This window comes from Hirundo rustica, chromosome 8 (genome assembly GCF_015227805.2).
Source record: "Hirundo rustica isolate bHirRus1 chromosome 8, bHirRus1.pri.v3, whole genome shotgun sequence".
Classification (NCBI taxonomy): Eukaryota; Metazoa; Chordata; class Aves; order Passeriformes; family Hirundinidae; genus Hirundo; species Hirundo rustica.
In genome coordinates, this window is record NC_053457.1 from 16,432,259 (window position 1) to 16,445,022 (window position 12,764).

The 12,764-nt window shown below is 42.1% G+C and overlaps 1 protein-coding gene across 1 annotated transcript in view; it reads right to left on the reverse strand.

The window, feature by feature from the left end:
* The window catches only part of TM9SF3 (transmembrane 9 superfamily member 3), a 45,345-nt gene extending 35,697 nt beyond the window's left edge, over positions 1–9,648 (reverse strand). The window contains exons 1-2 of the mRNA XM_040072208.1: positions 9,515–9,648; positions 1,240–1,435 (exon numbers count right to left, since the gene is read on the reverse strand). Coding sequence (XP_039928142.1) covers positions 1,240–1,435; positions 9,515–9,592 — 274 coding nt within the window. The 5' untranslated portion in view covers positions 9,593–9,648. The remainder of the gene's footprint in view (positions 1–1,239; positions 1,436–9,514) is intronic.
* Between the last annotated feature and the right edge of the window lie 3,116 nt (positions 9,649–12,764).

The window sequence follows — 12,764 nt, forward strand, 5'->3', positions numbered from 1 at the left end:
CTGTTCTTTCCATTTTGTATTTCAGGGGACATTCTATGAGGTTTGACAAGAAAACCGCTTCTCCAAAATTGAGTAAAATTCTCAAAATGCTACAAGTGTAACAAACCAGTAGTGGGACTGTTTCCCAGTGTTTGTACACATACTGTTTCTTTCTTAAAAGGAAAAATTCAACTCCAAACTCCTTTAGTGTGGCAATTCTATCCTCTATGGGAATTTAAAAATTATTAAGAATTTAAGGTATTAACTTCCTAAAAATCCTACTGTTAACAAAAGCATCATTAGGTTTTTATTTTGCAGATGTCCAGTTTTGAATAAAACTTTTACAGCTTACAGAAACTAAATCCCATTTGACTGTAAATGCTCAGACAAGAAATACTATGCTTAAGCTCTCCATCCAGTTAAGCACTAGTGATGCAACGAAGTGCAGTGTTATGGGGAAAAAAAAAATACACAGAAACATAAATTAAATTAAATTAATAAATGTTAAAACTCAAGAGGCAAAAATAATCAAGTTATTATTTGACGTTCTGCAACTACTAGCGACAGGTATCTGAAAGGAGACACACAAAGAAATTATGCAATAGAAGACCTGGACCTTAATATCAAGAAATATATTTGCAAAAGAAATTAAATGTCTTCTCTGGAACAGTATGGCAAGATGGTGAGGACAAGAAACAACAGGGGAAAAAAAAACCCAAAACAGACCAGCTTCATCCTGCTCCATCCTGACTGGCATATGAGTTAGAGACAGTACTATAAAGGTATTTGTCAAAGTTATTTTAAACTAGACAGTAATCAGAAGGATATAATAATCAACTTCATGTTGAGGTGGAACTTTGAGATGTTGAGCCTTTGCTACTCCTTTGCAATTGCAGCCAGCCTGCAAGTATTCATCATCACAGGAAAAAATTACATCCCTACAACTGGTAATTCCAGAATATTGGTTCCAGTAAATAACCAAACATTCACACAAAGAAAACTTAGTTTTACTCTGTAAAATTACGTGAGTTACTTCAGAAGCAATATCTGCTGCAAGCATATTCCTTCAAGAGTACCTAGATGGAAACTTAACTCTAAACTCAAAAGCCAGTGGCAGTAACCTTGCAGGGTGCACCAATCAATGATATTAAATACACTCAGTTCCTAGCTGCAAGAAAATGTTAGTTTTTCGCATTAAAAGGTCAAGTTTGAAGAGTTTGTGTATTTTTTAAGTGACTAAATGTACTTTGAATCACTTACCTTTAAATTTGATGTCAAGACCACTAAATTCCAATTCAACTCCTTGAAGTGCTTCCCCTAGGGTTTCATGGTAATGGCCGATGCTTTTTTTTGATCCCACACAGAAAGGCAGAGAGAAGTATTTGTATGTTTCTTGGCGATTGTGGTAGGGTCCTACAGTATTCATCCATAAAACAACTTCCTCTTTATCTTGGTACTGAAAGATAAAGTTATGGAGTTAGATGAGAAGCCCAGAGGAATAAAAATGTTCAAGAAGCTCTCATTCATATTAATTAGCAGGGCAGGATTGCTCAATCACAGGCAACAGTCACATTTAAAGACAGATGAGCACTTTTGTCTTTTGCATAATAGGGACACTAGGATAAAATTTCAGCTGGCTTTCATAGAAAAAAAAAAAAAGCCAAGTTGATAATACAGTTTCTTAGAGCCTACCAGTGAAGAACCAGACGAGGGGGATTTAAGAAAAATGTACAAGATCCAGTGAGCAGAAGTAGAAAAAAGCAGAAGTCTTGAAAATAAATAAGCTTTTACTAATTTTGTAAAAACACAAATCAGTTAAAAGCAAAACTGACAATCTCAACTGAAAGAAATGAAACACCAAATTAATGCCTCGTTAAACAAGTTCTTAGCAAAGTAGTCAGGCAATCTACCCACAGTGACAGATATTCTGTGTTTTCCTAAAATGCAGCTCCCTTTCTTTTTAGCAAGGGTATAAAATGCATTCAAAATTCCCAGAAGAGCACAATGCCTCACAGGAAACACTAAAATTAAACTGTTGCATACCTACAGTAGCCAAGAGTCAAAGTCAGACAGAAGAACTGTATTTTGATGCATTTCCAACATTCCCACAGTGAAAAAACAAAACAGCAAGAAGTCTGGGGGCTGCCATGAAATTCTCTCTGGCAACATTCACTCTTCACTTTCCACAGCTACTGTTAGCCAGGAAAAGATATTCCTTGTCTAGGAGCCAGTAATTTTTTTCAAGTCCTTATTACTTCTGAACAACAAAAAAAGTACTTGAAGTCATTAATCTATCAGCATTCAAATAGTGGATGAATTCAGGAAAACTAAATTATCTGAAATAATAATTTGCATTATATCTGTATGCATCTAGATGAGGCATCAGATTTGCCGATTACTAAACAAGTCTCTCATGCAACACAACTTCTTCACCTGTAACTTCAACACAATAAGAAGTACAGGGACAGTGAAATAACTCCTAAGGCAGAAAAACTACTACTTACAACTATACACACATAAAAGCATATATATAACACATAAAACACATAAAAACATATATATATACACACCTATAAAAAATATAGGTCCTGAATTTTTTTAGGTACAGAAGTATAAAGTGCTATTATAAGACCAAAACACAGACATAGAACACCTTGGAGAAGTAAGCAAAATGTGAATTAAACCTAACTATTATATAGCACAGCTGAAATACTGACTACAGTCGTGTATCTCCCTTTTAAACAAACGAACAGATTCTTCAACTCCATTTATTCTGAGCAACTACAGTCATACCAAGAGGTTAGTACAGAAATAATTAGGAACATGCAGAATGAAAAAAAAATTATTCAGATGAAGTGTTTAAAAGTTAAACTCAAGGATTTAAACAAACACGCTTTGGAAAATAATTTAATCCCTTTAAACTAACACGCCATCTCAATTAAAGGCTTATCTTTTTTGTTTACAAAGATGTACAAAGGTCATTCCAGCCTCTTATGTGAATGACTTCCAACAAGAAACTTAAAATATCTTACTAATTTCATTCTGAGCTGCAGTAGAGACCAAACACTTACCAGTTTCACAAACCTGCCCCTTCGCAGAGCTCACACTTCAGAGCATTTCTGACAGGTAAAGAATGTCAAAGAAGCATCAAACAAAAAAGTAAACAACAAGAGAAAGCAAGAGAAAGTAGACATTCCTCCTCTCTGCCAGCAACCAGAAAGGTTATGCCAGTGCAGCACAGTTGTCCAAAGGAAGTTGGTAAAGAAAACAGAAAGAAAGCAAAATCACAGTTTCAACCCCCTCAGCTGCAGCAGACAGTGGAATCTGCTTTAAATCTGCCTCTAGCTCTTGCCAAGGGAGCACGGGACAAGCTGGTCCATCTCCTCCTAGCCTGTTATTTCTATCATGTCTTCTGTTTCTTCCTCTAACAGCTGCAGAACATTATTTCCAGCCCTTTCTCAAAATGGTCTTAACTTGTCAAGAGCCCTCTTTAGCACTGCTTGTACCAAACAGCTTACATGTGAGCTGACCTATCTCTGTTCAACCTTCAGTAATCAGATATGACAACATCCTTAGGTCTGTGAGTTCATCTTTGCCTGAATAAAGAAAACACCCCTGCTTTTCTTAGCTGCTTGTTTCTGACATGCTTCGTACTGAGCTGAGACCTCCACATTTTTGGAACTCTACCAGAAGTGACAGGCAAGGCAAAAAGCAACAGACGAAGAACATAATATGCAAAATCTTGCTGTATTTTGTGATCTACCAATGTAACTAAATAGTAATTACGACATCTGCAGTAACAAATCTGGTCTTTGCTTGTCTCTTATCTACATGGGGCTTAGTCCTTCTTCAGGGCTTACAAGGTTTTCCTACAACGATTCCAAGATGCCATCAGCCTGCTCAAGAGAGCAAAGGGGCCACATCAAACAGATATAAAGAATTCAGTCTGCATTTATTACTTCCTCCTTTCTCATAACCACCCCATAACAGCAGGAGATAAATCTTTTCAGGGCTGCTACATAAACAAACACAACACCTCAGCCAGCCCAGGCTACACCTCACTCATTGCAGTCCTCAGGCACAGCCGGCTGCCGTCCATCAGGTGCTCCCGGGGCCTCCTCAAACTAAGAGCACTGCAGTAAGCAAAACAACTTAAGCACCCCCAGCTTAAATTTGGGGGTGGTGTCTAGCAGAAACTGAAGGACATTTTCATTTCTCTGCATTTGTTGAGTTTTGCTCATTGTCAATTATAAGAATGAGCTTTCATATTTACATTTCTCTGACATGACATACCTCGTCCTCGCATTCTTAGCCTAGTGGCAGGATAATTTGGTGGCAAGAACACAGTGCTATTTAAGAGTTCAAGTGTGGTGGTTTTCTGTCTGGTTTCTTTTTTTTCTGTTTCATTAGTACCTTCATAACATCAAAACATCTACAACAAATAACAGTGCCAACACAAAGGAAAACTTATCGAGGCAAGACAAAGCACTAGAGTATCTTGTAGGAGACTGTACTGACACCTCTTTATGAGGACTGTTAGGTTTTGAGAAGGCTTACGTGCAACACTCCTTTCAGCAAAAAGGTCATGCTATGAGAGAGAACATAAAAGTAAGCCAAGATGAACGTAGGAAATGACAAGGCAAAGAAGGTCAACAAATAAGATGCTCCAGTCTGTACTCTGGCGTATTTCAGCAAGCTCTTCTGGTTTTGGTTCACGTGAAGGGATAATTTACTGCATGTAGCTCAGAGATCCTAGTTATATTCACAGACACAAGCATTTAACAACTTGGTCACAGTGCCACAACTCACACAGCTCAGTACTTCTACATGTGAGAGAAGGCTACAAAACACGATTTTATTTATATTTCACTTACTGTAATTTATGAAAAAATGTCTGTAAATTCTGCATATTTTTCTGCACTAAACTTAATATCACCTCAGTTATTTCAGTAACTATATGGAATATATAATGAAATATTTATAGATGCAACCTGAAAAGTCTCAGCATCGACACAAGTTACCAACCATACACCTGTTAAACTAAGGGAGACAAACCTTCAGAAACTTTTCTGTAATAGCCAATCAGGTCGTGGAGGACCAACTTCCTCCACCAGGTGTAGCTGCACCTCAAGTGCAACTAGGTATCTCTACAACCCTCCTAACAGCTGAGGACATCCCTTCCAAAGCAGCACAGTAAGGTCACGCTGCCTGCTCAGAGCACTAGGCTGCAGGGATGTGCCTGTGCAAGCCAAAATCACATCTGACCCATGTACAGTTCTTCCTTGTTGCTGGTAGTGAAGGGTCCACTCTAGCTCCCTGCAGAGCACCAAACTGGCAGGAAGCTTGTGCAGTCTGACCTGGCCAGGAGTGGATCTCTCCTACGTAATACAGCTAGTGAAAAACGGGGGGTGTGCAACCACTTTGAGGCTTAACACAATCTCCATACACCTATACAGTCTAGAAACTATTCAGGTATAGCAATACTGACACTACCTTCAGTACAGCACACGCATCTTTCTTTCCTGTTACCCAACAGGGCATTCAAGGTGTGGAAAGCAACTAAGCTCTCTTTGCACAGCTGTAGAAATTAGTATGCTAACCCTAAAAATAGACTATTTATTCTACAAAACAATTCAGGCTAGATTAAGTCAGTATACAAAAGGTTGCAGAAAAAGATGAGACTGTCAGGTTGCTGATATTCTTCTTTAAACCCAGAAAACACTTTGCAAAAAAACAATAGGAGACAAAAAGAGGATTACAACTGCCAAATCTCATGTGATGATTCAGCAAAATAAATTCAAATCAAGACAGTTTCTTTCAGATAATATGCAATTTTACTCCTTTTCTTGAATAGAAGTCTGGAATGAATGACACTCTCCACAATGCACATCTTTCAGGGGGAAAAAAGGACCAACATTGCTTGTTACTGGCAAAGCAAAGATGTAGAAGCAGGACAGGAAATACAGGAGGCAGCAAGCAATACTCACCTGGTAATATCCCAGGCTTGCACTCCTCAGTATCTTACAGATATTCTATCTATTGAGCACTGTGATAATAGTGTTCACAGCTCACATCCATGCCCTATTAAACTGTGGATTTCAGCCTCACGCTGAATCCTTTGGACAAAGCAGGCAATTTTAGTACCACTTCTTTCTTTCTCTCTGAATTTTAGGCCTCACCAAGATGTGTCCAGAACTGCACCGGTGGCACAGGCTGAACTACTGTACATACAGTACTTTTACTGTATGTAAAAGATACATACAGATGTATCTGTATGTGCCTAGATGCACGAGATTGCTCGGGCACACCACGTCCTGCTTCCGCGACATTTATTTCACCTCTTCAAAACGGAAGCACAACCTCAGAGAGGAATCAAGCTGCTCACCGATGCACAACTTCACATGCAAATAAGTATTTTACATGAACTGAAATGTTTTCCATGGTGTTTCTCTAACTGACGATTTTCAGATACTATACAAAGGTCCTAATTTTACATACTAATTTTAAATAAGCCCTACATACTCAGGGTTTTAACGTACTTCATTGGGGTATAAGTCAAGCAAAAATACTTTTCTCAACCATATTAAATTAGGAATTTTGCTATGCAATATAGGATGGGTTTTGTCTATTTTTCAATGTTTTTCATGTATTTCTATTCTTGCAAACCACAGACGATTAAACTGAAGCATCATTAAAATTAACATGCTACCTACTCTCTAGACCATTCTTTTGCAACAAAAACCACAGGATATTTCAGAATGCTTTATGGTTTGTCTATTTCATCATCAATTCCAACAAGTCTAGTAACAGAAGATGTGAAAGCAAAGGCCAGGCAGGGGTCCCCCAGCCCTGTTTCTGCAGGACCAGTATACATTGTGATTAAGGCCACCAGTACCCCATTGATACTATCGCTTCCACAAATAAAAGGACAACCGTCAAAAAATGTTGTAATTATTATAATACAGGCAATGAGCAAGTACATGACATGCCCTGAAGCATGAAAATAAGTTAAAGGATCACCAGAAAAGTTTTCAGTTAGTTCCTGATAAACTGTTCTGTTGTGGTCTGAAGTTATGCTGCTGTAGCATCTTTAGACAATGAGAGACAATCTTTAGAGATTTTAAATGATGTATCAAAAGTTTTTCTTCACTTACTATTTATTTTAAATATCCATGTCTTTGTCTTATAATTGTATTTACACTACTCTTCCTCCAAAGAAAGGCAGATGTGACTTTTAGAGACTATTTCAAATTTAAGATAAAGGATATAGCTGTTGATTCAATTACATTATCCGTACCTAATATTTACAGAAACAAGAGCATAGACCTAGAGCTTCCTACAGACTCCTCTCACAATAAACTTTTATAGTATTTGCTTAGAAGTCCACAATTATAAAATAAAGGATATTATAATACATATTATAGCACACACTGCCTACAATTCCATGTTATAGCAGCATTGAAAGCTTAAAGCAGCACTTCTGTATGTCCAACATGCCGAGCACTGGTAACACCCTGTAAGGCTGTGTCGGGATGCACCAGCACACCTTCCCAGGGAGCTGCACGCTGAGGAAATGGAAGAATAAGGATGTGTATTCCTATCATCAGATCTCGAGTTTTAAAGTCAGTGAAAATTTAGTTTGAGATTACCAAATCCTAAATTTCCCTTCCACTCCTCCAAAAGTGAGCAGAACCTTCAAGATATAGTAAAGCACTTTGATTATAAGAAAATTCATCTTCCAACCGCAATCATATTTAAAACCGAAATTCATGAAAATGCAGTATTTAAGGAATATTTCCTTCAGGTTCTTTATCTTAAAATCAGTATACTACTATAAAACCCTGGTCATGTTTCATTCATGCTATTAATGCTTCCACTCCAATCTCCCCCACAAGATTAAAATATCAAAATACCCAAGCAAGGAGACAGCCTTCCAAAAAAAAGTAACTGTCTTTCCACACCAACTATTCCTACCCTATCACATAACCTACCCAGTTAATAAACTGGACACTATGTGAACAGGAATACGAAACCAAAATAGACTTACAATCCCTCAGAGCTGAGTAGCTTAGATGAAAAAAATGACAAGCCTTCAAAAGGAATTTGTGATTTCCATGGGTAATTGTTTAGGTTATCATTCAGAAGACCTAAAAAACATCAACCACTTTTGAAGGGAGAGCTCAAACCCAAATAAATTCAGTGACAGCTTTACTTGTTTTTTTTTTTCCCTAGAAGATTACCAATATTAATTTTACAATGAATAATCCCTCAAGTCAACCAGCCCTTAAAATAAACACAGTGCTATGCTGAAAACCATCTCACCCCAGCAGAAGCCTCACTCTAAAGCATAGACTCAGCAACAAAACTGGGACCTAAACTAGCTCAAAGAATATCTGTTTCTTGAAAGTACTGAATATTAGATTAACTGTTCTGTCATTAACTGCAGCACCAATAAATCCATTTTCCTTTCAAAAAATAAGCACAACCCTAATCAGTTTTAAAGTCGTCAAAAATGCATGGAATGAGGCAACTAATTACCCACCACTTATACAAAAACTACTTATCTGTTTTATTCAGAACACTTGGTAAGCTTTACCACACCTCACCTTGAGAAAACTATGTTAAGAAACTCAGCAAGTGTTTAGCAGCCAGGCTGCTCAAGAGTAAAAAAAGTCCTGACAGTCAGACAGACCCAGTGTTTAATCACAGCCACATTCTAATCCGCTCCATTTGCAGGAAACAGAGAAAGTTTTCAGGAAAGTCTCGTTCCAAAATCACATCTCAGCTTATCACACCAACTTCCACTTTCTCACACTGAAAGCCACGGGAAACAACAACTCCCATGTAAAATCAGAAACTGACAAAGCACAGGTATTTTTTTTCTAGAGTTTCCTTTTGGACAATATTGCAAGCACTTCAGAAAAACTATTCTCACGCCAATGCGTGAGAGCTCAAATCAGTAGCGTTTTATATACGGATTTTTCTTGCGGGTCCGTGGCAGCGTCCCCGTCCCGCTCTCACTCCCCAGCCCATTCCCACGCCATCCCTGCCTCTTCCCGAGGGGAGCTGTCACCCCCCGTCCCGCGGGGCTGTCAGAACCGCGCTCCGGTCGGACTCGCGCTCTGAAGCAAGAGCAAACATCCTCCCGAGAGCAGAGCAAACAGCGCTCTCCAAACAAAGCACGCGTACCTGCCGGGGCGTTTATCTGCTCCAGGAAAAGGTGGGACACCCCGCCCGGCCGCACAAGGATGTGCAAACCGGATCACAGAACCCGGCGGCCCTGCCCCGAGCGCCCCGGCGTCCCCCTCGCGCCGAAGCAGAGCGCGGGGCCCGACTCCGGCCCGCGCGGCCCGAACGGCCCGCGCAGCGGAGCAGGCGCGGAGGGAGCCCCGCGGGGCGGCAGCCGCCCGCTCCCCCGACGCCGCGGCCCGTGGCTCCCCGTCCCTCCCGCCCGGCGAGCCGCGCTCTCCGCGCCGCGGCGGCCCGGGGGCCGCGGCCCGAGCGCCGCTCCCGGGTAAGCCGGGCGTCGCCTCACCGTGTGCTCGTGCTCGTCGGCGCGGGCGCGCAGCGGCAGGAGCGGCAGGAGCAGCAGGAGCAGCCCGGGCGCCGCCATCTCGGGCCTCGGCGTCCCCAGCAGGCCCCGCCGCGGCACCGGCCCGCGCCCGCCGCCGACGCCACTTCCGCCCCGCCCGCCACGTCACCCTCCCGCCCGCCGGAACCGCGGGGGCGCTGCGGGAGCGCTACGGGAGCCCCGCGGGGCGGGCGGCGCCCGGGAGGGGCCCGCGGGCGGGCACAGAGCGGGGGCGGGCCGGACCCGGAGTGTGCGCGCCCCGCGGGCCTCGGACGCGCCGCGGCCAGCAGGAGCGCGTGGATGGGATTGTGATTGATGCTTCATTTGGAGCTATAAAATAATCCAGAGGTATTTGGGAACAGCGAGACGCAGGGCTCCGTACAAGTACGCTTTGGAGCTCAAGTCCTGGGGGCAACAGCTGAGGGAGCTGCGGCTGTTGAGCCTGTAGAGGAGGAGGCTTAGGGAAAACACTTACCACTCTCTACAACTGCCTGAAAACAGACGCGGGGCTCGGTCTCTTCTCCCAGGGAACCAGCGACAGGACAAGAGGACACGGCCTCAAGCTCGGACACCAGGCGCAATTTCTTCACGGAATAGCTGATCAAACATTGGAAGGGGCGGCCAGGGGAGGTGATGGAGTCACTGGCCCGGGAGGTGTTTAAAGAAAGACTGGACATGGTCGAGTTGATAGGGCGATGTTCAGGCAGCATGTGGACTCTGAGGTGTTTCCCAAGCTCGTCAGTTCTGTGACTCTCTGAATTCACAGGCCCATTCTATGCCTCTCACAGAAGCAGCGGGAACACACGGAGGCACAGGGGCCCAGGGCAGGCACTGAGGTGGCACAGCCACATTTGGACCGTGTTCAGGGGAAGGTTTCTGTCAGTACTAGGTAAGATGAAGCCCACAAACCTGCCTCCAAACTTGGACCTACCTCAAACTACAAGTCCACAATAAAGAAAACCAAACCAACCACCGACCCCCCATCCAAAAAGCTTATGTTATTGAACATTAATTTAAAAGTTGTCTGATGAATTAAAGAAATACAGTAAAAGGTTTCAAAAGCTATCATATATTCTTTAAAAAATGGGGGGTGGGCTATACTATCTTCTCAATGAGAGCCAAAAAATAAGCAGACAACAAATAACATGAGCAGAAGGCGTGAACTCCATGCTGTTACATGTCTTCCATGCTTTGTAGAAATGACATAGAAAATAAATTTCCTGGGTGGTATGTTACCATCATACCTATGCTAAAACCTTTTCTTCTTGTGGTTTTACACAATCTGTCTTCCCTGAACCTATTTCCCAAGGTATATTTACATGAAGCTTTTTCCAGAGATTCAGGAGGTAGTGCATGCACTGTTTCAGTAGAAGCAAAGTCACTGTAGAAATACTTGCCAAAAGCCATGCCTGTATCACACACACACAGACTAAAAAAAAAAAAAAAAAAAAAAACAAACAAAAAAAAACAAACCACCTAGACAGTTTTGATAACACCATATGTTTCTTTCTAGTCATTGCATCTCAGTCCAAAATAGAGTCGCGTACCCTCAGGAGACAGAGATAGGAGGCTTCAGCATCTTCAGTTTATTCAGTACTTAAGTCTCTCCGTCAGCAACAGGGCCAACTAGAGCCATCTGCTGCAGCAGGGTTTGCAAGGCATGCTGTACAAAGAACAAATGCTTTTCCCCAGGCCTGCCAGCTGGCACCCGAGTTTGGTGGACTGGTTGATGCCCCTATAATTGGCCAGGCCACTTAAGTTTTTACAGGTGATTTTATTATCTGTTAAGTCCTTGAACTCTACAATACACCAGAAACACTGTTCCTATTTCCCTTTCCACTTTCCCTCCCAAGCACACTCGTAAGTAACCAGCACTCTGCATACACGCTCTTTTCTTCTCTGGTCTCTTCTGAGCTTCATTTTCAGCGCATTTCTTATCCTGGGTGGAAGCAACACGTGCCACATGCTCACCAGCACAAAGCACAGATAGAGGGGCTTCATATATTGAAATGTAAGAGGCTGAAAGGAACTAGGTGAATCCAACTCCTGTGGAATGCACACTTTGGTGCATCACTGTTGTACTGTAAGAGGCTTGAAAGACATGCCTGCATGCAACTGTTTACCTGTATCTAATAGTAAAGCCATTTTAGTGCTGTTCCTTTTTTCCTCGGTAGGGTGAGAGTCTTGCAGCGATTGTTGGTTACTGAGATCCCTCACTAATCCAGCAGCAGTAAGATGGGAACGCCTGAAACTACAGCTGCATCTTCAATTTCCCTCCCTTAAGCAGTGCAGGAGGAGCCTGAACAGAATGCATTTATAGTATGGCTCAGCTCCTGTTTCCCCAGCTCACCTCTCTTCCAAACCAGAGCCCCATCAGCATCTGGCTTTACATGACAGGTCAGGTCAGAGTAATGAAGTACCTAAGCTTCAAATGGGAGAGGGACTGAAAGGCTACTTATGAGCTACTTTTCAGCAATTCAGATATAACCATCTCTCCACAGCACAAGAAATAAATATCCAGTTCACAACCATGGTATTAGGATTCTGCAAAGGCAAATGCTCACATAAATCCCTCCCATAGAGGACATTTGGCTATAATATGGAGGGGATGCAGAATTAAAAATTAGCTTGGAAAGATGGATCCCTGGGTTGTGTCAGTCCAACAGTGCTGAAAGAAAATCTGCATGATAGACATAGAATTTCCTCTTCCTTTCCTGCCTTATTACAGTTTTACCCTATACATCCTATAATTCTACTTTATGTTGTACCTGGCAGATGTAAAAGCAAATTCCTCTTACCACATTACAGCTCCAAGGTGTGGGGCACAGCTGCAGTCAGCACCAAGAAGATAGGGAATTTTTGAGCAAAACCAGGGAGTTGTATGCAAACCAAAGTATGTGACAGCTGAAGACAATCAAGCTGTTGAATTTCTTCTTTTGGTTTCTCTCTCTTTTATCCCTATTTCTTCACTTACCCTTGTACTCTTTTCCTCACTTCAGCACAAAAACCTCCTTCCCTCCTTCCAAATTGAGCTAATAGTGCTGGAAACCTTGTTTCATTCCAAGAGCACAGGAAGGCAGCCCTCACCGTTCCCCTGGCTCCACTGGCAAAAGCAAACTGTCACAAAGTCTATAGTGGCAGTTACTGGAAACTGCACTGAGGTTCCTTTAAAAAATAAACAACAACAACAAAAAAAAAACACCAGAAAGGGCAC